This window comes from Oncorhynchus clarkii, chromosome 5 (genome assembly GCF_045791955.1).
Source record: "Oncorhynchus clarkii lewisi isolate Uvic-CL-2024 chromosome 5, UVic_Ocla_1.0, whole genome shotgun sequence".
Lineage (NCBI taxonomy): Eukaryota > Metazoa > Chordata > Actinopteri > Salmoniformes > Salmonidae > Oncorhynchus > Oncorhynchus clarkii.
Window position 1 is genome coordinate 72,669,695 of NC_092151.1, and position 27,599 is coordinate 72,697,293.

A 27,599-nucleotide genomic window follows, 5' to 3' on the forward strand; every position below is an offset into this window, starting at 1 on the left:
TAAAAAAGTTTGAAATATCCAATAAATGTTGTTCCTTCATGATTGTGTCCCACTTGTTGTTGATTCTTCACAAAAAAATACAGTTTTATATCTTTATGTTTGAAGCCTGAAATGTGGCAAAAGGTCGCAAAGTTCAAGGGGGCCGAATACTTTCGCACGGCACTGTACATACATACATACATACATCCGTGTATGTATACATCCGTATATGTATACATCCGTACATGGGACACGACGAGGACGTCTGACTGACTGCCATTTTGGGAATTAAGATAAAAAGCAATAAGGTGAGTCGCTTACCTGCCACCTGGGAGGGGTCGACCAGTGTGTGGCGGGAGACGCTGATGAGCTTGTTGAGCAGGTGGATGGTGAGCTCCTGGGTGGAGGCTGAGGTGAAGCCCTTGAGGAAGAGCTGCAGCAGACCAGGGAAGCTGTACCATTTCAGCTTGGCCTGCACTGTTTCCAGCCTCTCCCTGCTGTCTGTGTTCTCCAGGGGCAGCTGACCCAGTAGCTTGTTGAGCAGCCGCAGGGCCAGCAGGTACTCAAACTCATAGTCCGACTCCAGGAGGGAGGCTGCAATCCAGAACACCGTGGCCATCAGGTTGGTGGGGTCCACAGGAGGGATGGCCTCCCCCCCAGGACCCCCTCCTCCACCCTCCCGCAATGACGACAAGCTCTGCGTTCGGGCTAGGTTGCCATGGCTGCCACCCAGCCGATCAGCGATATCTAGGGTGTTGCTGCGGCGACGGTCGCCCTTGCGTTCGCCCATGAGGCTGGCGCGGAGGGAGTTGCTGCGGGCGTGGCCGTGAGGGTAGTGACCGTGGTGGAACAGACCCCCACTACTCAGGTTCAGCTGGCCCGTGCTCTTCCTATTGGCTGCAAACTTAGCCCCCAGCAGGTGCTCGTGGGCAGAAGCCCTGCAGGATAAGAAATTACAATCTGAGTATTTCACTAGTACTGGGTTTTAGACAGTCTCAAAGATGTGTGTTGAGAAAGTGTGAATGCACGATTGTGTTTACTGAGAGAAAGCGTCGAAGACAGGCATGGATATATCAGATATTGAATTGGTCAGTGCTTACTTTGCCAAGGCAGTGAGGAGGTCATAATTCTTTACTGTGTCAGCGAGAGTGTCAATCCCTGACTCCAGAGTCAGCAACAGCTCGATAACAAAGCCCTGAGACAGAGAAGCAGAGGTCAACCACCCAGACAGATGGACCCCTGATACTGCAGTACCCAGTGGCTGCTGCTTGGTAACAGAGCTGCTGATCCACACTGATCCCAGGTCAGAGTGGCTGATCCCTCTGGAGCATAGCGCCTGTTCAAACTGCGACACTCTGATCTGAGATCATAAGTAATTGATAACAGTAATAGAGCAGATAGCCCAAAGGACATATTTAAAGGTGGTTGTCTTGTTACAGGTGGGGGTGTAGCTCACCTGCGCCTCCTCTCCAGGGTCGCCCACTGTCTCTACAAGACGTGAGAGGACATCAGAGAGCGTGGCGGCTGTGAGGGGTTGTTTGAGAGCCCTGAAGATCTGGAAGGAGCGCCCTGCATAGTGACGAGACGAGCACGACAGAGCAGTCTGCAGCGCTACCTCACTCAGCAACTGCTCCAGCTGGAAACCTGATTAACAAACACACACATATATATTTAATATCAAAATGCAGAGGTGTTACAGACACATAAGAATAGAGATATTTCATGCTAATCAACAACGGTGAATAGAAATATATTTTTGTGGAGTGCTAACAAATGTGGACAGGACAGTCAGTTGTTGAAAGACCGTACAGTAGAAGGAGATAAGGAACAGCATTAAAAACACACTGACCTGACTGGGACTGTTTGAAGACTGTCACTACATGTCTGAGGAACACACACAGCTGGTCAGCACTCTTTATGTTGGGGTTCTTGGGCGACACGTCCTCATGGTTCCACAGGGGCCCCCGCTTCCTGCAGGACAAGACAGAATCAGGACAGGAAACTAGGGAAGTCAGAACTATCATCATACAACACATCCAACCCTGATATTCTGATCCCAAAATGTAAAAAATAAATTGTATTGGCACACGCAAACACATGCAATTGAGAAATACCCCATCCTTTCAGACATGGCTGCAAGCGTGAGACCAGATACATGGATTAGATGAAGTTAGTCATGAGGGTACATCACATGAGACAAATAACTGATATATACAGCTATGACACAGATACACACTTCCACATACAGTATAAACAAAATACATAAATTTCCAAGTACATGCAGTCTCAGATACTCACCTGGAGGTGACAAACTCGATGAGGGCCTTGACCTTCTCATGCTGCTCGGCGATGACGTCCACCTCGTTAATTAGGGTGGGGGTGAGGTGAGGCAGGGGGGTTCCTCCTGTACCCAAGCTGATGCTGGACGAAGTGGAGCTGGAGCTCAGGCCTGAGTCGGTCATAGGAGACGGCTGATAGTCTGGCACAACGTCACACATTCCTGCATGAGTAACACACACACACAAGCACATGAGAACAGCGATTCATGGCTGAGGAATCGCTATGAACTTGAAATAAAGACAAGTCTATGAGATTTCACATAGTGATCTGTAAAGGTAGGAGAGGAAATGAGGACATGGATCTTTGCTGCCCCCTCCTGATCTTATTGGGCAATACAGAATAAAGGCAAAGGGATTTCTGTTCTTTAGTTAAGCTACTCAGATCGTTGCAGAGCACTACTGACCTGTGAGGTTGAAGTCGTGGGGCGGTGACTTCACTGTCAGCACCTTGGGGTCGTTGAACTCTCGGTTGCGCAGCAGCACAGAGGCCAAGGTTTGAACACTGCCGTTAGTTCCCTGGACGACCAGCAGGTGAAGCAGGAGGCGTTTGCAGTGCTCGTAGACCTCAGGGTGCTGGTGGTCAAACCCTGGTAGGAAAAACAAAGGACTGATATGAAAAATCTATTTCATAAACATTAACACTGGCAAATGAAGAGTCTGTTTTGCCTACAAATGAAGTGTCTAAAGACAAGTATACATCACTCAAGTTGTAATCAGCCAGCTGTATAGAGGTGAGAGGTTAGTTACCTATGAAGATGGAGTGCAGCAGGAGGTGAAGGTAGGCGCTCCACTCCACTTTGACCCCATGGTCTACTATGAGGTCAGTCAGTAGGATGACAGCTATGTTACACCTGAGATACACCACACCAGAGAGTCAGCTGGGTCAGGGAAGAGGTCATGCAGACAGGTCAGAGGTCAAGTGGAGGGGGGTAGGAGTTACCTGTGAATGGGTACTCCAGGGGTGTTGGTCTCTGGCAGGTAGTCCACCAGAGGGGACCAGCATCCCCCTGTCGGAGGAAAGGGGAGGGGCTCGGGACGGTTGTGGTCCATCACCTTCAGACGCCAGTTAGCATACAGCGGCATGGAGTCACCTGGAGAAAACAGGGGATTATCACACCTGTGGCAACATGGATGTGTGTAAGTATAAAGCAGAAAGTAGAGTAGTATGGCTGGGTGGAGGGTCTCTTACCCTTCTCCTCCTCATAGGATCCTCCAGAGCTGCTGCTGTAGCGAGACTCCAGGCGGTGGTGCTGACGGTTCAGGTTGCTGTTCAGACCACTGTAGATGTCCAGATGGGTGGAACTGCAGACAACAGAGAGAGACAGCTGTAGTCTCACAGGTGGGTCGGTCTGTATCTGTGTGTGATCTCATACCTGTCGTCCATGTTGGGGTCTTTGTTCTTGCTGCTGTCATGGTGAGCGTCGGGTCCTGGCACCATGGTGTTACTGCTGGAGGTGGTTCCTGTGGACAGAGATGGGGAAAGGCATCTAGGAACTATGGCAACAAGGTTTAGGAGGAACATAACAATGTTATGACATCATACATACAATCCACAAGTCCATGAGGAAGTAAATGGGGGAATAAGTACCCTAGAAACATCAAGCATCTGTGTTTTGTATCACAGGACAGTAGGCTATAAAATAGAGGTACATGTACAGAAGACAGTGGACAGTGTGATATATACCTGCTGAGGTGACGGAGGGGATCTTGTAGCTGGAGGTAATGCGGTAGTAGGGAGGGTTGTCCATGTGAGTGACAGCAGAGCTCACTGGGTCTGTCAGGTCCAGCTCACACATCAGCTCCTCCAGCAGCTGCATAGTCTTATCCCTGCCCAGGTACACCACCACCCGTTTCACCTGAGGGGACACACACATTTTAAACATTTCAGATGACTGAATAATTATTGGATATGCGAGGTGTGTGAGGGAGAGAGGATAGTGTGTGTAAACTGGACTTACATAGGGCAGGAAGCTGGGCTCACTGTTGACCCCTGACATGCTGATGAGGAAGTGCAGGATGATCTTCAGGTTCTTTGGCCAGCTGTCTGCCAGGGTGGTCCACACGTTCTCTATCTCTGACCATGCAAACTCATCCCCGTACTGCATACACAAGAGCAATACAGTTCAAACTCATCCCCGTACTGCATACACAAGAGCAATACAGTTCAAACTCATCCCTGTACTGCATACACAAGAGCAATACAGTTCAAACTCATCCCCGTACTGCATACACAAGAGAAATACAGTTCAAACTCATCCTCGTACTGCATACACAAGAGCAATACAGTTCAAACTCATCCCCGTACTGCATACACAAGAGCAATACAGTTCAAACTCATCCCCGTACTGCATACACAAGAGCAATACAGTTCAAACTCATCCTCGTACTGCATACACAAGAGCAATACAGTTCAAACTCATCCTCGTACTGCATACACAAGAGCAATACAGTTCAAACTCATCCCCGTACTGCATACACAAAAGCAATACAGTTCAAACTCATCCCCGTACTGCATACACAAGAGCAATACAGTTCAAACTCATCCTCGTACTGCATACACAAGAGCAATACAGTTCAAACTCATCCTCGTACTGCATACACAAGAGCAATACAGTTCAAACTCATCCTCGTACTGCATACACAAGAGCAATACAGTTCAAACTCATCCTCGTACTGCATACACAAGAGCAATACAGTTCAAACTCATCCCCGTACTGCATACACAAGAGCAATACAGTTCAAACTCATCCCCGTACTGCATACACAAGAGCAATACAGTTCAAACTCAACCATTTATCAGCAGCAGAGTACATTTAGTGTGTGTGGTAGGTTGCGGTTGTACCTTGGCAGTCATGAACATGAGGTTGTTGAGCACCATGGTGGTGGCGTGCGGGGAGCCCCAGCCCTCCCCGCGGAGCCAACGGCGGCTGTTGACCATCATATCACGCTCGTGGGCGTCCTCCTCATCCTCACAGATGGGGGTCTCCTCATGTCGCCGTGGCGACGGCTTGAAGTCCACCAGCTCCACGTTGTTCATCCAGGGCAGGAGGTAGTGCAGCATCACCTGGCGACCACCAGGGTGTGCTGTCTGGATACGCTGGCTCACCTCTGGGGTAGAAAAAAGCACAGTCACCACATCAATAAGTCACATCTGTACCAAATGCCAAAGATATGGCTACAGACCAGAATCTCAAATGACAGACCATTCCCCTTATTAAGGACTACTTGAACCAGGAAGGCATTTAAGATTAGCCTAATGAGACAGATGACTATGTGGCAGTGTGTGATGTGTAACAAAGCAGACCTGAGAAGATGGGCAGGGTGAGCTCTGGGTATGTCCTGGCCAGCTCCTCAGACAGTTGGTAGTAGGAGACGGAGTAGAGGTGTGGCAGCGGGGAGGGAGGGCTCAGGATCCCATCTGTTCTCTGGATCTCCAGTTTATGAGCGTAACGGAAGAGCTTGGGCTCCAAGATCTGGGGAATAACCACAGAGAAAAATCACATTAAGTACATACTGGACTAAAACCAGCTGACACAGAGCAGTAAATAAACATGGTGTCCAGGAATGTGTCACACCAACCTGCAGCAGCTGCATGGCCACCTCATAGATATCTCTGGATGAATCAGCTGCCTTAAACAGGATGAGATTCAGCAGCACCACGGTGTCAAACTGGTAATCCCTGTAGACCATATCAATCACATCAACACATTATGGATTACAGCATTTCAGTTAATACACAGAAAAACAAACACGCACTATAAAATCGGAGAAATTAATCTGGACGTGCCTGTTGTGAAAGACGTTGGCGATGGCCCTGAAGCAGCCGGCAGCCACGCGCCGTGAACCAGTGTAGCAGCGGTCCACAGCCCAGAACATCAAGTTACTCTGGTCTGGGTTCAGCTCCAACAGCAGCATCACCGCCTCACAGCCCAACTGGTGCACCTGCAGGGGGAGCCCAAGACACCATCAGGGACCATCAGCACAAGCCCTCAATATACACTGCACTCAGTGAGGCACCTCAAGAGTCGAGCCATTTCCTTTCTTTCATCGGCACCACTAAATAATTCAACCGTGAAAGTTTAGTCTCACTGTTTTACGATCAAATCAGTGCAGATGAAGGACAGCAGCTGGTAATAAAGGGATAGTTTAAGCCCAGCAGTGAGGCTGCAGTGTAGAAGGGCTCTTACCTTCCTGTCCTGAGAGTCCAGGATGTTGTCCAGCCACTTGTAGAGATAACCATCAGAGGAGAGGCCAACGTTATCAGCCACTGGACCACAGCACAACACTGCAGACATGGCCTACAAGGTAAACACACCCACAGTAGACAAACATTTACCACGTTCGGACTCAGAAGTGTGTATAGTGTTTAGAGTGTGTGAACAGCTGGTTGTACCTTGAGAGCACAGTACTGGTGTCGGTTGATCTGCATGTTGCGGTCACTGTACCGGTCCAGTGGGGTGAACATGATGCTGAAGGGCCCGGCCCAGTGGCTGAACAACATGAACAGACTGTGTCTTAGAGACTGCTGAGGGAAGATGGTCCTCCTCTGGTGCACTGGTGGGATTACACACACACACACACACACACAGAGATGTCCAACAAATACTGACAACACACACATACACAGAATTTTACAATTTGTAGTATGTGTGTGTGTGTAGTACCTGGGACGTTCTGAATGATGTTGGCCACCAGAGCACTAAAGTGGCAGCGGATGTCCTTCAGTGTGTCTGAGTCTTTGTCATTCTCAGCCTCCAGCAGCTGTCTCGTCAGATCCACATACTCCAACAGCACTGAGTTCAGAGAGTGACTCTCCCCGTCCAGACCTCCACTCGCCCTGCACACACATGGGGTACACGATAGGGGTTGGTAAATTCAAAGATGGGAGGTCCATGATTCTTTACTAGGATACTATACTCTATAACCATATGTAGTTCTATCTCTATTAGGACATCTGGCCTGGTTTCCACTGACGTCTGACTGATGACACCAGCATCAGCCAGCAGCTCAAAGATCCGGACCAGCTGGACCCTCAAGATGTCACGACGCCTGCGTCGCTTCATGTTCTGCAACAGAGGAGAAGAGTTACTACTGAGCAGGGCGAGTGTTGTAGGTAGTACAGTGTTTTGATGTTAGATACATGACTGAGATGCGAGGGGTAAGTGAGCTGCACCCACCTCAGGTCTCCTCTCCAGAGCCTCCTTAATGATGGGGTTCAGTTCCTCTATCAACTCTCTGAAAGACAATAGAAGGTAAACTACATGCCCACACACACTTACTTACCCATTACATACTGTAATAACCAAATAACCCCAAACTAGGCAATATAAACATTTACAAATTCAACCAGGCAACTCAAAACAACAAAAAATATGACTACCAGCCACATACACACAGGGCGGCTCCCTCACCTGAAGGCCAAGGGGTTGGTCCTGCCAAGCCCCAGGACAAGAGACTCTGTGATGTCCATGCTCTCAGAGCGCATCATCGGGACAACGTGTTTGAACAGGGACGAGGGGGACGGAGTGCCAATAATCTGGATACAAAGGCCACAAATCGATATGACAAACCAAATAATTTTTTAATCTAGAACTAAAGGAAATAAACATGGCATAGGATTATCATTGACAGCACCCACGTAAAACCTTGCAAAACGTATACATTTTGGGGGGGATAGTTGATCACTGCGGGGTCATGCCCTCTGACCTTTGAGTCGTAGCTGTAGCCGCTGTCTGGCGTGGACGCCAGCGTCTCAGGCGGGGAGCAGCGGATGGAGCCAGAGGTAGAGGAAGAGGAGGAGTTGGGGGAGGAAGTGGCGGAGCTACAACAGAGGATCAGGTAGTTCCTCCACAGCCCCACGTACGAGTCACCACTGCTGCTCAGGCTGTTCAGCTTCTTAGCATTTATAGGGCTGCTGCAGGGGCACAGGTCAAACAATAACAGGCAGGTGGTATTAGAAAGTTACTGAAATAATATCCATGTGTGCCACATACACACATTATAAAAGGCCGGCAGCAACTGTCGTCTTCACGGGGCTCATATCCATAAACAGCTGAGAGCTAGATCTATTAGGATGATGTTACCCACAATCACACGCCGAGTCTCCAGTGATGATGTTCACCGTACCATCACCATAGACCAACCGGTGACATCATCCAGCACTCTAATGAGCAGACTGCAACCACATCCATTCTAAGTGCCTTTTAACAACCTCAAATGTAACGCGCACACACACACACACACGAGAGAGAGAGAGAAAGGCCTAGAGACATACTTGATATCCACTTGTGGAGAGAGCAGCTGCAGGCGAGTGTAGGCGAACATCCAGGCGTAGTTGAGTGCGGTAGGGCAGTGCTTGGGCAGGTGCTCCTGGCGCAGGTAGCTGGACAGGCTGATGACCCAGGGGTCCTGGCCCTGTGTAACGTGGGCAAACACCCAGATGTGCGACGGGCTGACCACGTCAAATTGGTGGCTGATGGGAGACGAGCTCCATTCTGCCAGCGTCTGCAGGTCGATACCACTGGGGCAGTATAGCAGGTTGGTCTGCAGGGGAGAGGGGAGGGTCAGGGTGTGTGTGTTTGTGCTGTATTAAACAACAGCTTTGCCATTCTTACCTGGTCAGCTCCTGTGAGATGGATGAAGCTCTCCAGCACAGAGGCACTTTGTCTGTCCATCACATCTATGGCCAACTCCTCATCTCCCTGAGAACAACAGACAGTAACCATCAATGTGTCTCTTGCACCTTACTTGAGAAACACTGCATCTCATTATTTTTGTCACTTTTAGATCACCGTCTATCAGCGAGTTGGTAGTTACCTTGGCGATGCCCAGAGCGGTGTGCAGGGCTCGGACCTCTTTGAGGACGTTAACAGCAAGCCTCCGGGTGGCAGGGCGACAACTGCACAGCACCACCAGTGCCAGGCCCTCCACCACATGCAGCACCCCCCACAGAGGAGAGCGTTCCAGGGGCAGAGATGGCCCGCTGCCAGGGCCCTGCTGGAGCACACACAGAGTTACTTTCTTACACAAACCCAAGTCAAAATACACAATAACCCTACTACTACAGTACAGAGCAAGGAGTTCCAGACCCTTTCCTTGTACAGAGTTAAAAACACACAGAGCAGACCAAAATATAGCAGGACAAAAAGAGATGCCATAGCTATCCACTCTCCACCCACCTTGTTGCTGGTCTGGACTGCCTGCCTCCACTGGCTGATGAGCTGCAACAGCATCTTGATGGCGTTGTCCAGCAGCGTGGGGTGAATGTCAGTGACCTCACGCACAATGAAGTAGACAAAGCCAGAGAGCACATCCTCCCTCCACTCTGGGAAGTCCAGCATCAGGGCCTGCAGGGTGGTGAAGGCCAGGCCACGCAGCTCCTCATCCATGTGGATGGTCAGCCTGAGGAGGAGAGGACACAGGGGTCAAACAATCACAAAGCTTTTTAAAGACACAGCTTTTGAAGTCCTTCCTAGTGATGCTGAAAATATAAGCCCCATTGCTTTGTTCATCAATTAGTCCCAGACAGAGGTGGTGCATGTGAAGGAGTGGGGTCCTTACTTGGCCAGCAGCTCTATCAGGTCCTGTCTGCTCATGCCATCTGGGATCAGTCTGGGGATGGCCGCCACACACGTACGGAACAGATCAATCTTCGGCTTTCTTTCCCCCCTGGAACACAACACAGTTAACAAATGTGTAAAGGACACTCATGTTACGGGTCACATATGTTAAGTCAGAGAGGCACTTGCGTGATCATATCCTCAGGCTCCTTATTGGACATCTGGACGTTGGTCATGCTCATGGAGCGCCCCACCTCCTTGTCCAGGTGACGCAGCATGTTGTCCAGGGCCTTCCTCACTGCTGGGTAGTACAGTGACATGCCTACACACACACACACACATATTACTCTCACACTACACATTTGACCCTAAAATGACCCACTGCCATAAGCCTATTTATTTATTTGAGAAATGAATTTGACAGGGAGAGCGCACAATCAACATTTCAGTTTCAACATCAATGTAAAATTGCCGGAGTTAGCAACAAAGCTAGTCATATCGGAGTGATATGGCCCGTTGTGACGGGAAAGGAGGTCAGAGGTGGTGACCTACCGATGACCTTGGCCTCCTCGTCAGTGAGGGTGGTGGCGAGGAAGATCTTCTTGATCCGCAGGGTGTTTCCTGAGGGCATGATGGCCCCTGTGGTGGGCATGGGCGGCTCCCCGTCCTTCTGCTGCAGACTGTCAGCTATCACCAGGAAGGCCCTCAGGCCAATATTCATCCTCTGAGACAGCAAGAGAACATGTGACAGAGGGAGTGTGAGAGATAGAGGCAGGAAGGGACGGTCAGAGAATGAAGAGTGCGATCACAGTGAGAGTATGATTTGATCATTAATGTCTCTCGGCTATCTCTTACTTCTGGATTGATGGTGAATGTCTTGTGAGATTTGCCCACACACAGGAGGTCATAAATGATCTCCTTCATAGCAAAATCCAGCCTTTCCTGTGAAATCAGCCACAACAAACCAATAATCACTAATCATAGATAAGACACAAGCCACTACCTGCTGTTTAGAGGAATTATACGGGAATCAATACTCCAGCATGGCCTCAGACATACCTGAGCTATAAACTGGATGATCTTGACGAAGATATTGAGGGGCGTGTCGCGGGGCACCACGCTACGGGAGCCTTTGGGGAAAAGCGCTGAAACGATGCTAAGCAGCCGGCTGCAGGAAACAGGAGAAGATTCAAGGTTTAAACTGGGATGTTCAACAAGGAGACTGTAGACTAGACCAGTTCTGAGTGTAGATTGGATTCTAGTTCTGGTTCTGCTAAAGGAGTGATGTGGGCACTTGCTTTGTTCTATATAGTGATTTAGGTGCTGTCTGGATGACTTTCATTTCACAGTGTCAGTTCATGCAGAGATGGTGTGGAGTGGGCCCACAGCCTGTTCTGTCCGGGCTGGTACTGACCTCTGGGTGACGGTGTTGCTCTCACACTTGATCCTGATGATGTAGACCCACAGCAGTCTGTAGAGTGACTCCAGTGCCACACGGGACATTTTGGGATCTTTGTTCTAAAGGGCCAGAGACAGAACACTTTCTTCACCCACCTGTCTTCTCACTGTGACAGATTCAAGTCTGGTGTGGGGCATGCCACATAAGCAGGGATCTGACACACAAACCATTCACTTAGACCTACTGTACGGAATTAAGCAATTTATACGGCCCGTTTCATTTATAGAGATGTTTGAGATGCCCCAGTGATGATAAATGACTCACAGCTGTGATTTGATGAGTCTGCTTCAGGTCGAAACTAAACTACTGATGTATGAGTGTTGAAATATCTTAAGCTTGTCAAAAAATACATTTATTCCAGAGTGACTGCCTATGTATAAATGTACAGCATGTTGTGCTAGCTGTAGTTTGTGACGCAAGTTGTGCTGGCTGTAGTTTGTGACGCATGTTGTGCTGGCTGTAGTTTGTGACGCATGTTGTGCTGGCTGTAGTTTGTGACGCATGTTGTGCTGGCTGTAGTTTGTGACGCATGTTGTGCTGGCTGTAGTTTGTGACGCATGTTGTGCTGGCTGTAGTTTGTGACGCATGTTGTGCTGGCTGTAGTTTGTGACGCATGTTGTGCTGGCTGTAGTTTGTGACGCATGTTGTGCTGGCTGTAGTTTGTGACGCATGTTGTGCTGGCTGTAGTTTGTGACGCATGTTGTGCTGGCTGTAGTTTGTGACGCATGTTGTGCTGGCTGTAGTTTGTGACGCATGTTGTGCTGGCTGTAGTGTGTGACGCATGTTGTGCTGGCTGTAGTGTGTGACGCATGTTGTGCTGGCTGTAGTGTGTGACGCATGTTGTGCTGGCTGTAGTGTGTGACGCATGTTGTGCTGGCTGTAGTGTGTGACGCATGTTGTGCTGGCTGTAGTGTGTGACGCATGTTGTGCTGGCTGTAGTTTGTGACGCAAGTTGTGCTGGCTGTAGTTTGTGACGCAAGTTGTGCTGGCTGTAGTTTGTGACGCATGTTGTGCTGGCTGTAGTGTGTGACGCATGTTGTGCTGGCTGTAGTGTGTGACGCATGTTGTGCTGGCTGTAGTTTGTGACGCATGTTGTGCTGGCTGTAGTTTGTGACGCATGTTGTGCTGGCTGTAGTTTGTGACGCATGTTGTGCTGGCTGTAGTTTGTGACGCATGTTGTGCTGGCTGTAGTTTGTGACGCATGTTGTGCTGGCTGTAGTGTGTGACGCATGTTGTGCTGGCTGTAGTTTGTGACGCATGTTGTGCTGGCTGTAGTTTGTGACGCATGTTGTGCTGGCTGTAGTGTGTGACGCATGTTGTGCTGGCTGTAGTTTGTGACGCATGTTGTGCTGGCTGTAGTTTGTGACGCATGTTGTGCTGGCTGTAGTTTGTGACGCATGTTGTGCTGGCTGTAGTTTGTGACGCATGTTGTGCTGGCTGTAGTGTGTGACGCATGTTGTGCTGGCTGTAGTGTGTGACGCATGTTGTGCTGGCTGTAGTTTGTGACGCATGTTGTGCTGGCTGTAGTTTGTGATGCATGTCATGCTACAGTTGAAGTCGGAAGTTTCCATACACTTACGTTGGAGTCATTAAAACTCGTTTTTCAAACTACTCCACACATTTCTTGTTAACAAACTATAGTTTTGGCAAGTCGGTTAGGACATCTACATTGTGCATGACACAAGTTATTTTTCTAACAATTGTTTAGACAGATTATTTCACTTATCTTTCACTGTATCACAATTCCAGTGTGTTTAATTCCAGAAGTTTACATGTACTAAGTTTACTACCTTTTAACAGCTTGGAAAATTCCAGAAAATGATGCCATGGCTTCAGATAGGCTAATTGACATCATTTGAGTCAATTGGAGGTGTACCTGTGGATGTATTTCAAGGCCTACCTTCAAACTCAGTGCCTCTTTGCTTGACATCATGGGAAAATCAAAAGAATCAGCCAAGACCTCAGGAAAAAAATGGTAGAACTCCACAAGTCTGGTTCATCCTTGGGAGTAATTTCCAAACGCCTGAAGGTACCACGTTCATCTGTACAAACAATAGTACGCAAGTATAAACACCATGGGACCACGCAGCCATCATACCGCTCAGGAAGAAGATGTATTCTGTCTCCTAGAAATGAACGTACTGTGGTGCGAAAAGTGCAAATCAATCCCAGAACAGCAGCAAAGGACCTTGTGAATATGCTGGAGGAAACAGGTACAAAAGTATCTACATCCACAGTAAAATGAGTCCTATATCGACATAACCTGAAAGGACGCTCAGCAAGGAAGAAGCCACTGCTCCAAAACCGCCATAAAAAAGCCAGACTGTGGTTTGCAACTGCACATGGGGACAAAGATCGTACTTTTTGGAGAAATGTCCTCTGGTCCGATGAAACAAAAATAGAACTGTTTGGCCATAATGAGCATTGTTATGTTTGGAGGAAAAAGGGGAGTCTTGCAAGCCAAAGGACACCATCCCAACTGTGAAGCACAGGGGTGGCAGCATCATGTTGTGGGGGTGCTTTGCTGCAGAAGGGACTGGTGCACTTCACAAAATAGATGGCATCATGAGGTAGGAAAATTATGTGGATATATTGAAGCAACATCTCAAGACATCCGTCAGGAAGTTAAAGCTTGGTCAAATGGGTCTTCCAAATGGACAACGACCCCAAGCATACTTCCAAAGTTGTGGCAAAATGGCTTTAGGACGACAAAGTCAAGGTATTGGAGTGGCCATCACAAAGCCCTCACCTCAATCCTATAGACAATTTGTTGGCAGAACTGAAAAAGCATGTGCGAGCAAGGAGGCCTACAAACCTGACTGAGGCCAACAAACCTGTTACACCAGCTCAGTCAGGAGGAATGGGCCAAAATTCACCCAACTTAGTGTTTGACCCAAGTTAAACAATTTAAAGGCAATGCTACCAAATACTAATTGAGTGTATGTAAACGTCTGACCCACTGGGAATGTGATGAAAGAAATAAAAGCTGAAATAAGTAATTCTATCAAAATGGTGATCCTAACTGACTTAAAACAGGGAATTTTTACTAGGATTAAATGTCAGGAATTGTGAAAAACTGAGTTTAAATGTATTTGGTTAAGGTGTATGTAAACTTCCACTTCAACTGTAGGTGTGGTTTGTGATGTATGTTACGCGAGCTGTAGTTTGTGATGTATGTTATGCTAGCTGTAGTTCGGGATGTTCCAACCTCTGGGGAATGTTTGTACAGCTGAGCATTCCCAAAAATCTGTGACTAAAGGTGCCATTACACAGTGCTGCCCATCAAATCCATGCACACAACATTCTCTCCAATATCAACACAGCTGACAGCCATACAAAGGATTCTTTCAAGGGTACTGCAATAACCTTTCCACCCATCAGTGGGCCATGGAGCTGCGAGGGTGCCACACACAGCAGCATGTCAACACCAATGATAAGAGAATTGGGTGTAACTCAGGACTATTAGAGCACACAAAATGCTGCAGTACTCTACGGATCTCCAAAAATAAACTACAAAATCCATTTGGAATGAGTCCTCAGATCTACCAACAACCCATTCCAGGTAACTGGCTTCAAACCCCTCAAGGAGTAAGTATCTGAGAATGTGTGTGCGCTTGATGCACCAGCTCGATGCGCTAACCACTACTACAACACACACAAAACAGCAAAGCCATAAACCACTAGTAAAGACAAAGCAGCAAAGCACAAGCCAACATTGCATCTCAAAGAAATGTGTGGCTAATAGCCAAGTGTCCAACCACTACTTTCTCTGTAATCTTCACTCAATGAGCTCCACTTTAAGAGGACTATCAGACTCCAGAGCCTCGTTGCCCCTGGCTTAGTAGCTGCATCCCCTCTGTCCTCCAGGACGAGGTCAGATGACCTGTTGGATGGTGTCATGCCACCATACAGACACCAGACAAACTCACCTGCAGTGTCTCAATCTGCTTTCGGATGCTGTTGTTAGACGGCATCTGGAGCGAGTGAAAACGTGAGAGAACGACAGGAGACACTGAGTGTGAGGATGTGGGGAGGTAGACATGCAGGTTAAAAAGAGAACAGAGCGACAACAAAAAACTACCTCACTCCTAACTGACTTCGATCCACTTGAATCAGTCTCATATTAGACACAGAAGTAAGATGCAAAGTATGAAATGCAAAAGTAACATTGACACATAAAAAAAAATTCATCTATGTTCTATAAAGACTAATATAGCCCAAATGAAATTGTTTACATTTCAACATGTACCTTTATTTTCTAATATTTCATACTTTCTGAAAGTGAAGAAACGAAAGATGTGCAATAGAAGGCAAGTGAAATTGACAGGGAAGGGAGAAAACACACAAAGCAGGCCAAGGTGAAGCGAGTAAAAAGTAAGTAGATCGTGCGAGGACAGGGACAGTGAAAGGAGACCAGCTAGGAAAAAATATGTATGTTACGACTATAACACACACAATCTACTAGGCTCAGAAATCTGAGCAGGTCCACCCATCCCATCACTAGTCTGATACACTGTACCAAAGGTATCACTTTAACCCATTGAGTTTTGATCTCCTTAAGGCACACAACTGAATGGATTTGAATTAGCATTTGAACTGATCATCAAAACAAGGACAGGTTAAAATGGCCCAGTGGACAATAAGAGCTAAATCACACACTCAAACAAATCTCCACCAGAATCATGGTTCCACCACAAAAACAAGGGAGCTTACATTAGCACCAAATAGGCTTAGGGGGTTAATTAAAAACTATGGAATCAAAGGGAATCTAATCTCTCACAGGGAATCAAAAGCAAATGGATCACCACAGGACTGTGATTATAGAGTCAGTTCAACAAAAGAGTCACCATAGAATCACCACCACAGAGCAAAGGGAATTATAGCACGTCCACCATGGAATCAATTCAGAGTTGAGGAGCGAGGAGACAGTCACACAACACAGAGCATCTCGGCAGAACTAGCTTGAGGATGGTACAGGAGAGGAGCACGATTGATCGGTTTGTGATTGGTTTGCGGGGGGTTGTCGGACAGGGGAGGAGGAAGATATGATCGTTAAGGCACACCCTTTAAACCAAAAACACATCATGGAGTTGTGGTGTGCAGGGGATATCTAACATCACACTATGACAATTAACAACGTACCTGGTAAAGAACATTATGCTAGAGCAGTAAGGTTTCAGTCATAGTGACAGTGATAAATGATAGAACTTGGTATGCAATAAACATCAAACATGAATATTTTTTTAAAGGAGGCTCATAGCACTTTAGCACTTACTAATGCCTAAGATCATCTAGTAGATAATCTATTTTCATAATAGAGTCTTTAGAAAACTATACTCAATTACATGGCCCACTTTTAAACATTAGGGAATCCACTGTCTTTAAAATATAAAACTAAGTGTCCTATTAAATGTGAAATTGGCATGGAAGTCTGCATTTTCCTTCATAGGCCAGTATACTAGGTAACTGGTTTAGGTGATTGTGCTGTGTACCTTCAGGTGAGAGAGGCAGTTTGTGAGGAAGATGTGCCAGTTATTGAGGAAGAACAGCTTCTGACTGACACACAGCAGGCACGTCACCAGAGGATACAGAGCCTGAAAGAGAGAACACACGTCAACCATAGAAGAGGGGAAGGAAACGAGACGAGAAAGAGAGAGAAGTGGGAAAGAGGGAGATGGTGTGAGGAGATTAAGAGTTAACAAGTTGATGTCATAAAAGGAGGGAAACGAGACATAGCAGAGAGAAGTGGAGGGAAGGTCCAGATAATAGTGTGAGAAAAGAGACGTTACCAAAGAGTGCTTCTTTCTGGAGCTAAGGTCAAAGGTTGTCTGGTAGAGCATCTCCACAAAGTTCTTCAGGCACGGCACATTGACTTCATTCTTCACCGCCTGCAGGGAGGAAGGAAGCTGTCACCACTGAGCACAATCAATACGTGCGACTGAAATGGTACCCTATTCCCTAAATAGTGCACTACTTTTCACCAGGGCCCATATATAGGGAATTAGGTGCCATTTCAGACGCATCCAATGACATTAGCCAATCGAAGGTGCTTTTTATGGTAGCTAACACAAAGGAATCTCTTATACAGAAAGGCTTTATCCTACTATTAACTTGTCTAGCTATAACCAATGTGGGGTTTTTCCCATGTTTTATGTTGTCGTCTGGGTGGTACTCACAGCAGCAACAGGGATGAGGATCTCAACAAACAGGCCAGCCAAGGCATGCTTTATGTCCTTATCCTTCACCTCCAGGAAATACTGGGCACACTCCTGAGGAACACACAGACGCATACCAACATGGATGACAACAGTGACACATACATAAACAAACCAAATAGACAAATGGAAAAACAATAGATTGTCACATATGGGCAGAAACCAACAGACGTAAAGGGAATGTGGTGGCACAAATAAACTACAGCAGATTACCCAACATGTTCCATCAGCATGCTGGGAAATCAGGGCTTGTTAAGAGGGGAGCATATTGAGTAGCTTTTTACTGCCGTATTGAGCTTAACGAAAAGGCCTTGCTCCGTTCAGTGCTCTTGGCACCGTGATCTGCTATCTGATCGTTACTCATCTGGCTTTATGAGGCTCTGCTACAGAGAGCTGCTGAGCTCAAACAAAACGGCTGCAGTAAAACATCCATCCTGGGTGTAGTTCAGCAGAGAGCCATTAAATCCCTATACGCAGCCACTCAGACAATCAGATATACAGTCCTGTACAGTCTGGGCATCAAATAGACTAGATACACGCCTGTTCATGGACACATCAGGGTTAAATTCACTAAAAATTAGGTTTTGAAACAGGGAGGGCCTACCTGAAATTGTCCAATAAGAAATGCTTATTGTTTTGGTACGGTTTGCCAAGGTGTGCTCCACCCAGGATAACTGACCTGCATGAACTGGAAGGAGGCCTCAAAGTCCTCCACGGGGTACATCTTGACCCTGAAGAACTTCATGCCCATGATGAGGCTGATGATGCTCTGGACCACGTAGGGGCTCTGCTCCTTCTGCCTCAGCTCCTTCAGCTCCGTGATGAACTTCTTACGCACCGCCTGGAACCTGGAGACACACATTTTGACTAAGTCTTCCATAAGAAGCGGGCTCCTTTTTAATATATAGTTTAGGAGTAAAAAGGAGTGACATGTTGAGTTATTTGGACTGTGTTAAGATGACTTACTTTGACTGTGTGAGCACTCCGATGACCTCAGCATACAGGTCTGCGATGATGTGCACATTGACAGTGTTAGGGCCAGAGCACCTGCCAATCAGAACACATCCATGGTCCACTCACACTCAGAGAAACAGCTCTCATGATTTGTTAACACAGGGGGTATGAAGACACTGACCATGAAACATCAGACCTGCTGAGGAGCAGCTGAACAAACAAACCCATTAAAGGAAATAGCATCCCAAACAGTGTGATAAAAGTTATGGCCGATCAAACATCCATCTCTCTAAAACCACCAGCATGTAGCTGCATACTGTAGGGTTGAAGCAGCTGAGTGAAGGTTTACTCAAGTTGTCTGACAAGTGGTGATTGTGTTTCCTTTAAGTGACATTAATATGTGGACAGACCATAAAGACACACATTGGTCATAAAAAACAGTCTACTCAAACACCCATAAAGTAATGAGTGAATCAACTGCAGAGCCAAAAGCCCTCTGGAATATTGTGTGCTAGACTAAAGTATGGTATGTGTATTAATGGTGTGTGTGTGTGTGTCTTGTGTTTGTTTACACTCACCCCTCTTTGTGTTTAAAGTGCTTGAATGCCAGGTTCAGAACTTCATGTACTAAAGTATCTGGCACGGGGTGAAGAGGAATCTGTGACGTGAACATGAAAACATCACATTAGGTACATCAATACTTCCTTCATGCGGTCTCTCTCCCTTTACTACCATTCATTATCCTCCCTGTTGGAGGCAAGGACAACCAAGCCCTGAGATCTGTGAAGGTTTGTTCTAAGAGAGAGTGGTTTGGATCTGGATAGTCTGGGGTCGGTCTAGATGCTGTAGGTTCAGGATGACAGCTCGCTATGCCTTGGTATGCTGGCATTGCAGTGACAGTGCATGCTGTCTACCACACGGAGGAAGGGGACTCATCTAACAGACTAGGCACAGACCAGGCACAGACCAGGCAGACCAGGCACAGACCAGACACAGACGACACAGACAAACAGGCAGAAGTAATGTTAAACAGGACTCACCTGTTTTAAAACTTCAACTGAAACTAAACAGAATATGAAATCTATGGCTAAGTCCCTCCGCTCCAATAGGTAGTCTTTATCCCGATGCTGTTCATCCCTGGAGAGAGAGAGAGAGAGCGTTATGACAGATTGTGGGAGGTGAGGGGAGGACAGGCGAGAGGGATGAGCAGATTAGGAGGAGTATCGTACCCTTTGGACTTGGTGCTGGAGCGAGGTCTGTACTCATAGGACTCATCCTCAGTGCCACTCTGCCGCCGGTACCAGGCAAACAGTGTGCGCAGCAGGGAGGGCAAACAGTGTTCCGCTACGGAGCTCATAGAGCTTATTAACTGTGAAAAGAACACACACACACATTACAATAGCTAGTTATTACAGCTTACAGGTAAAACATCATGAGAATGTACATAAAGGTCAAAAACATGAACAATACAAAGAAATCCTTACCAAAACAAACATCTTAATCACCAATATGACACAGATACTGAGGTTCTATATTTGATGTAAAAGGCTCCACTGTAAGGAGATGAGGAGAAGAGGATGCAGGGAAGGACATCGAGAAAGACGTGGAGCGGGGGGGGGGCGATTCACTGGGTGACATACAATACAGAACAGGATGTATTGATTGGAATTGTAAGTGCAGTGTTTGATGACATGTCGAGCACAGTGAGGTCCTATCCTATTGAGCGGCTAGCGCTAAAGCCACCATAGCACAGGGCTCTGCAGTGCTATACACTCAGAACGTGGGCCGACCAACAAACAGGCTCTGTTAGAAACACCTCAGCACTTTGATCATCAGAATTGCAACCTCATACTGTGAATGTATTATGTATTAACATCCCCTTTGCAGACTAAAAATGGTAGGGGTATATTGCCATAATGCTAGCAATAAATATGTTTCTACTTCAACTACATGCACCAGAGCAAACAAAAAGTCAATCTATGCATGTCAAGCGTATAGTTTTTACTGTCAGTCAATCTACAGTGGGGTAAAGTAAGTAGTCTTCTACACAATGAATGGTGTGTGTGTGTGTGTGTTGAAGGACAGTGCGGTGTGCTGAGGGTGCTGGATGATGGATGCTGGGAGGGAGAGTTATGCAACTGCTCTCTGTGCCCTCCCGGCACCAGGCGGACAGACTCCAGTACCCAACGCTGATTCACTGCTAAGGATGACACAGCGATTCTGCTCCCTCTCCCTGTATGCTCGTTCTACCGCACTCAGTCACAATGGAGGCAGCTGGATCTATAGTTCACCATATCCTCATTGGCGTTGTGCTGTGCTGAACAAAGCACTCTGCAGCAGCTCCATTGTTCAGAGTTCCACAGGCATCAGTCAGAGATGAGGGATGGATGGATGGGTCATTGAGTGGGGATTGATTGGGTGAAGCTGGGGAGTTCAACTATTGTATGAATGGGAGGTGGGGGGGTACAATTATGGCTGGAGGTGAGGGAGAGGGTCCATAATAACAATGCATGTGCACACACACACACTTGAACTCACCTGATCAAATTGTGCGTCTTCCCCTCTCTGGAGGGATCGGGACAAGAGTTTCTCCTGAGGGAAAGAAAGACAGAAACAGGGCCGTCGGTCAAGTAAGAACTCAATAGAAAAATATAATAGGACCCCATGATCATTCATATCAGCAGACCAGTGGATGTGGGGCCAGGTGAAACAGGAGAGGAGATAGCTGACCACTGGACAAACACCAACCAGGGAGAGGAAACGAAGGGGTGAGAGAGGCAGAGGAGGTGGCAGCAGAAGAGGGGAGCACTTGGGGAGATGAATAGAGATGAATGGAGAGCTGAATGGAGGGAGAGAGTGGTCCAGAGGGAAGGGGTGGCGTTTAATGACATGTTTACTCCCCCTTCCAAACACACACCCTCCCAGCAGCCCCGAGCTAGGGCAAGGGATTGTACCTCCCACGGAGTCTTGATATGAGTAAAAAAAAAGCTCAGTATTCCAAGAAAATAACATCCTCCCCATTCTGGGAAATCACACTGGAATGCATGCGTCTCATTTATCACACCCACACAGGCCTGTGCGCACACACACACACACACCTCTAAGTTTAAGGAGAAGTCTTTTTACAGACTTAACACAGGCAGTCACTGGAAAGATTTGACCTGTAACCTCTTTGGCCTTCAAGCCAAGTAATGCTATGTTGCAACCAGGACCCAGGAATTCAGGACAGGGCTAATGAGCTAATAGTGTTTCATTCCAAATCAACCGCTAGGCTAGCCCCTACAACTAGGCACTTCATGTAGATATGAAAGGTAATAGCACATGGTAATATTAGTCAGAATATTGCTTACACCTAATCAATGACTTCAGTCATTTCAGGGTTAGGGGTTGATTTGGTCTTACTTGTGTCCCCCCTGCCTCTCGGATCACAGTAACTCACCAGCGGTTCAGCCATCACCACCTCAATCTTCTTCTCAGCCAGCACAGCAAACTCAGCAAACAGGCTCTTGATGACAAACTCCCCGGGCTTGAGCTCGGGGTCGATGATGATGCTCGACATGGCGGCGGCGTTGCGCTTCTCCCACGTCAGGGGGGCCACGGAGGGGGCGCGACGTCTACTCAGGCTGTTGACAGGGGCTGAGGCTGCAGGGAGGGAGAGAGAGGGAGAAGACAGGTCAGATTAGGGCTGTCCCCGACAATGTTTTTTTATCTTGGTCGACCAGAAAGTAGTCTGTTCTTTCGACCAATCGACTGGTCAATTTTTTTTACTTATTTATTTTTCCATATATAGACACACCCTATGTTTCAAAATAAAATCAGCGATTAAAAAAGAACACACAAATTACTAAAAAGAGGGAGCCAGAGATCAATATAGCCTAACCGGAAGAAACAAACCTGTTCCCGACCTTCCTGCTGCTGCTGGCCTTCACATTTTCTGCTGTTATGCTCCTGAAGTTAACCGGTAATAGATTACACCAGGGGTCGACAACCTTTTCCATCTGGAGTGCCAAGTTATTCAACCATTTCTACTGATCTGAGTGTCAGTTATGATTTTCAGATGCACATTTTTCTGGAACAGTTTCATTTAATTTATAATAAAGTCTTCATATGATTGATATGATCAGGTGATTCTCAGATCCACCTCTATGTAGACGACACCATTCTGTATACATCTGGCCCTTCCTTGGACACCGTGTTAGCTAACCTCCAAACGAGCTTCAACACCATACAACACACCTTCCAACACACCTTCCGTGGCCTCTAACTGCTCTTAAACGCTAATAAAAACCAAATGCATGCTTTTCAACCGTTCGCTGCCCGCATCTGCCCGCCCGACTAGCATCACTACTCTGGACGGTTCTGGCCTAGAATACGTGGACAACTACAAATACCTGGGTGTCTGGCTAAACTGTAAACTCTCCTTCCAGACTCATATTAAACATCTCCAATACAAAATAAAATCAAGAATCGGCTTCCTATTTCACAATAAACCCTCCTTCATTCACACCGCCAAACATACCCTCGTAAAACGGACTATCCTACCGATCCTCGATGATGTCATTTACAAAATGGCTTCCAATACTCTACCCAGCTAACTGGATGCAGCCTATCAGTGCCATCCGTTTTGTCACCAAAGCCCCTTACACCACCCACGAATGCAACCTGTATGCTCTAGTAGGCTGGCCCTCGCTACATAATCGTTGCCAGACCCACTGGCTCCAGGTCATCTAAAAGTCTATGCTATGGAAAGCTCCGCCTTAACTCACATCACTGGTCACGACCGGTAGCACACGTTCCAGCAGGTATATCTCACTGGTCATCCCCAAAGCCACCACCTCCTTGAGTCGCCTTTCCTTCCAGTTCTCTGCTGCCAATGGCTGGAACGAGTTGCAGAAATCACTGAAGCTGGAGATTTATATTTCCTTCACTAACTTTAAACATCAGCTATCTGAGCAGCTAACCAATCGCTGCAGCTGTAAATAGCCCATCTATAATTAGCCCACCCAATCTACTTTCCTCATCCCCATATTGTTTTTATTTACTTTTCTGCTCTTTTGCACACTACTATGGCCTATTTATTGCCTTACCTCCTCACGCCATTTGCACACACTGTATATAGACGTTCTTTTTTTTCTATTGTGTTATTAACTGTACGCTTGTTTATTCCATGTGTAACTCCATGTGTTGTTTGTGTCGCAACTGCTTTGCTTTATCTTGGCCAGGTCGCAGTTGTTGAGAACAAGTTCTCATTTACTAGCCTATTTAGTTAAAAAAAAATGTCTCAAAATCAATGTCTAAATGAAACTTTTATTGCAATTGCCAATATGTAAAAATATCCTACATAAAGCCAACAATTAAAAACATTGCAGCCTGCAAGTAGGAAATATCCTGATGAAAATAAATATCCTGTCAATCACATTGGCTATGCATGGCCTGTCTGCAAGGAACTTGAAAGATTGTATCAACTATTGTATCAACTTGGTCCAGCCTGAAGCTCCTCTGAGCAAACTTGCAACATTGTATAACATATTCTGGGTATTCAAGAGTTTCCCCTCACCATTGAGCTGCAGACAGACAGACAGACAGCTAGCTGTATGCTGTTTTGCACAAGGGATAAGAAGTAATCAGGCAGGCCTATTTTATGACGTTTCCACCGGATCAGAGCATGACATTTCTCCCCCTTTCATGCTGAGTGGAAAATTGAAAGGGAGAAAGCTGGAAAGGTTTTTCAAATTGACAATAGTTTGTCAATGTAGCCTATCAGTGGATGTGAAAACAGACTTTGTTTACTTACAGTTTGAGGCGAAGAAAACATTTGAGAAGCTCTACAGTGATGGTGAGTTAAGACAATTAGGCCTAGCCAGTCTCCAGACCTGAACCCAATAGAAAATCTTTGGAGGGAGCTGAAAGTCCGTATTGCCCAGCAACAGCCCCGAAACCTGAAGGATCTGGAGAAGGTCTGTATGGAGGAGTGGGCCAAAATCCCTGCTGCAGTGTGTGCAAACCTGGTCAAGAACTACAACTTGGTTTCTGTACCAAATATTAAGTTCTGCTTTTCTGATGTATCAAATACTTATGTCATGCAATAAAATGCTAATTAATTACTTAAAAATCATACAATGTGATTTTCTGGATTTTTGGATTCTCTCTCTCACAGTTGAAGTGTACCTATGATACAAATTACAGACCTCTGCATGCTTTGTAAGTTGGAAAACCTGCAAAATCGGCAGTGTATCAAATACTTGTTCTCCCCACTGTATATGCCTAATCAAGATTGACAGGAGCGCTCCAAAACAAACGTCTCCTAAATGGAATGAAATAAAACAAAACGTTTTCCTCACAAGTGTAGCCTAGGTTGTGCGCTCTGCAAACAACGTGTCCAATCCAACAATGACAACAGTAAGAGGGTAATAATAATATATTGAATGCATTAACAGAAATTACCGTAACCAAACAAGCCTTTTAGATTATAATGATGGGAATAAATGGTAAATGTACTACTGGTGTGCCATCCCTGCGGTCTCAGCAATGGACTAGTCCAATTAGACAGATGTGAATCAGACATGTGTCTTGTGTGCCATCATTTCTTTGTACATATATTTGCCACTGCTCGACTAAAAAAAAATCTTGGCCGACCAAGAACCTATCGACCGAACAACCAACCTGTCAACTAAACGTGGTCAGCCCTAGGTCAGATACACTTTGGCTATTCAAACAGTTATAAACGGAGACCGTCACAGCCCTAGTCAGAGACCAACCCTCACATGACACGAGGTCAGGGGTCAGCTATAATCCAAGCAGATAGAAAATCAATCTCAGAGAGGAGCTATGCTAGTATGTCAGTTGGTGCACAGTGAAAAAAATGAACACATGCCTAGCCTTTAGCCTCGTCGTAGCTTGATTTCATTAGCAATCGCCAAACTAACTGCAAGCCATGAGGGCATCTTGAAAATTCTGAGTTGGATAAAAGTGATGTAGCATAGGCCTCACTGGACTACACCCCTAAAACCCACTGAACAGACTAAGAGCAATAATATCATCTCAGACTCACAGTTATGTAAAGATGAATATTAAGGTCAGGTGATCACACCACAGCAGAATGAGGGAAGTGATATATAGTTAAAACTAGAGGTCGACCGATTCAATCGGAATGGCTGATTAATTAAGGCCGATTTCAAGTTTTCATAATCGGAAATCGGTATTTTTGGACACCGATTTAAAAACATTTTTTTTTACACCTTTATTTGACTAGGCAAGTCAGTTAAGAACATATTCTTATTTTCAATGACGGCCTAGTGGGTTAACTGCCTTGTTCAGGGGCAAAACGACAGATTTTTACCTTGTCACCTCCGGGATTTAATCTTGCAACGTTACAGTTAACTACTCCAACGCTCTAACCACCTGCCTCTCATTGCACGCCACGAGGAGCCTGCCTGTTAGGCGAATGCAGTAGAAGCCAAGGTAAGTTGCTAGCTAGCATTAAACTTATCTTATAAAAGACAATCAATCAATCATAATCACTAGTTAACTATACATGGTTGATGATATTACTAGTTTATCTAGCGTGTCCTGCGTTGCATATAATCGATGCAACGCTGGGGGATGATTGAACAAAAGCACATTTGCGAAAAAAAGCACAATCGTTGGACGACTGTACCTAACCATAAACACCAATGCCTTTCTTAAAATCAATACACAGAAGTATATATTTTTAAACCTGCATATTTAGCTAAAAGAAATCCAGGTTAGCAGGCAATATTAACTAGGTGAAATTGCATGCAATGAACGCAAGAGAAGTGACACAGAGTCAGGGTATATGCAACAGTTTGGGCAGCCTGGCTCATTGTGAACTAAGTTGCCAGAATTTTACGTAATTATGATATAACAGTGAAGGTTGTACAATGGTACAGGAATATTTAGACTGATGGATGCCACCCGTTAGATGAAATACGGAACGGTTCCGTATTTCACTGAAATAAACATTTTGTTTTCAAAATGATAGTTTCCAGATTTTACCATATTAATGACCAAAGGCTCATATTTCTGTGTGGTATTATGCTATAATTAAGTCTATGATTTGATAGAGCAGTCTGACTGAGCGATGGTAGGCAGCAGCAGGCTCGTAAGCATTCTTTCAAACAGCACTTTTGTGCGTTTTGCCAGCAGCTCTTCGCAATGCTTCAAGCATTGCGCTGTTTATGACTTCAAGCCTATCAACTCCCGAGATTAGGCTGGTGTAACCGATGTGAAATGGCTAGGTAGTTAGCGGGGTGTACGCTAATAGCGTTTCAACCGTCACTCGCTCTGAGACTTGGAGTGGTTGTTCCCCTTGCTCTGCATGGGTAACGCTGCTTCGAGGGAGGCTGTTGTCATTGTGTTCCTGGTTCGAGACCAGGTTGGAGCGAGGAGAGGGACGGAAGCTATACTGTTACACTGGCAATACTAAAGTGCCTATAAGAACATCCAATAGTCAAAGGTATATGAAATACAAATGGTAGAGAGAAATAGTCCTAGAAATACTATATTAACTACAACCTAAAACCTCTTACCTTGGAATATTGAAGTCTCATATGAAAGTTGGTGGTTCCTTTTAACATGTTCTCATGTTCTGAGCAAGGAACTTAAAAGTTAGCTTTCTTACATGGCACATATTGCACTTTTACTTTCTTCTGCAACACTTTGTTTTTGTATTATTTAAACCAAATTGAACATGTTTCATTATTTATTTGAGGCTAAATTGATTTTGATATTTTTATTTTTTTGTATTATATTAAGTTAAAATAAGTGTTCATTCAGTATTGTTGTAATTGTCATTATTACAAATACATTTTTTATTTCATTTCATCGGTATCGGTATCGGCGTTGAAATATCAAAATCAGTCGACCTCTAGTTGAAACGCACTCGGCTGGATGCAGAAAAGTGAATCTGTGCACAGGAGCTCTCAATATTTACACAAGCTTCCTGTAACACATACCTAAAAGGGTCAGCATAGGAACTCACCTCAAGAGAGAGGAGTGTGTGCATGTGGGAGCTTGTGGGATGGTTGGTACACGCACGTTTAAATAGTGAATATAGCCATGGTGTCCATTCGTT

General features: G+C 46.1%; 1 protein-coding gene across 1 annotated transcript in view; it reads right to left on the reverse strand.

Moving 5' to 3' along the window:
- The window catches only part of LOC139409358 (protein furry homolog-like), a 71,617-nt gene that overhangs the window by 29,689 nt on the left and 14,329 nt on the right, over positions 1–27,599 (reverse strand). Inside the window, exons 2-45 of the mRNA XM_071154396.1 lie at positions 21,945–22,147; positions 21,044–21,097; positions 19,735–19,874; positions 19,546–19,642; positions 19,084–19,163; positions 18,518–18,598; positions 18,231–18,399; positions 17,513–17,605; positions 17,126–17,224; positions 16,829–16,930; positions 15,266–15,310; positions 11,292–11,395; positions 10,937–11,045; positions 10,733–10,819; positions 10,430–10,601; positions 10,067–10,199; positions 9,879–9,986; positions 9,497–9,719; positions 9,135–9,314; positions 8,933–9,019; positions 8,593–8,861; positions 8,025–8,232; positions 7,730–7,854; positions 7,496–7,553; positions 7,293–7,384; positions 6,983–7,155; positions 6,712–6,872; positions 6,506–6,616; positions 6,106–6,260; positions 5,898–5,997; positions 5,623–5,791; positions 5,161–5,426; positions 4,277–4,417; positions 4,003–4,174; positions 3,692–3,779; positions 3,508–3,620; positions 3,259–3,409; positions 3,066–3,169; positions 2,723–2,905; positions 2,278–2,479; positions 1,829–1,950; positions 1,436–1,623; positions 1,080–1,174; positions 301–917 (exon numbers count right to left, since the gene is read on the reverse strand). Coding sequence (XP_071010497.1) covers positions 301–917; positions 1,080–1,174; positions 1,436–1,623; positions 1,829–1,950; positions 2,278–2,479; positions 2,723–2,905; positions 3,066–3,169; positions 3,259–3,409; positions 3,508–3,620; positions 3,692–3,779; positions 4,003–4,174; positions 4,277–4,417; positions 5,161–5,426; positions 5,623–5,791; positions 5,898–5,997; positions 6,106–6,260; positions 6,506–6,616; positions 6,712–6,872; positions 6,983–7,155; positions 7,293–7,384; positions 7,496–7,553; positions 7,730–7,854; positions 8,025–8,232; positions 8,593–8,861; positions 8,933–9,019; positions 9,135–9,314; positions 9,497–9,719; positions 9,879–9,986; positions 10,067–10,199; positions 10,430–10,601; positions 10,733–10,819; positions 10,937–11,045; positions 11,292–11,395; positions 15,266–15,310; positions 16,829–16,930; positions 17,126–17,224; positions 17,513–17,605; positions 18,231–18,399; positions 18,518–18,598; positions 19,084–19,163; positions 19,546–19,642; positions 19,735–19,874; positions 21,044–21,097; positions 21,945–22,147 — 6,429 coding nt within the window. The remainder of the gene's footprint in view (positions 1–300; positions 918–1,079; positions 1,175–1,435; positions 1,624–1,828; positions 1,951–2,277; positions 2,480–2,722; positions 2,906–3,065; positions 3,170–3,258; positions 3,410–3,507; positions 3,621–3,691; positions 3,780–4,002; positions 4,175–4,276; positions 4,418–5,160; positions 5,427–5,622; positions 5,792–5,897; positions 5,998–6,105; positions 6,261–6,505; positions 6,617–6,711; positions 6,873–6,982; positions 7,156–7,292; positions 7,385–7,495; positions 7,554–7,729; positions 7,855–8,024; positions 8,233–8,592; positions 8,862–8,932; positions 9,020–9,134; positions 9,315–9,496; positions 9,720–9,878; positions 9,987–10,066; positions 10,200–10,429; positions 10,602–10,732; positions 10,820–10,936; positions 11,046–11,291; positions 11,396–15,265; positions 15,311–16,828; positions 16,931–17,125; positions 17,225–17,512; positions 17,606–18,230; positions 18,400–18,517; positions 18,599–19,083; positions 19,164–19,545; positions 19,643–19,734; positions 19,875–21,043; positions 21,098–21,944; positions 22,148–27,599) is intronic.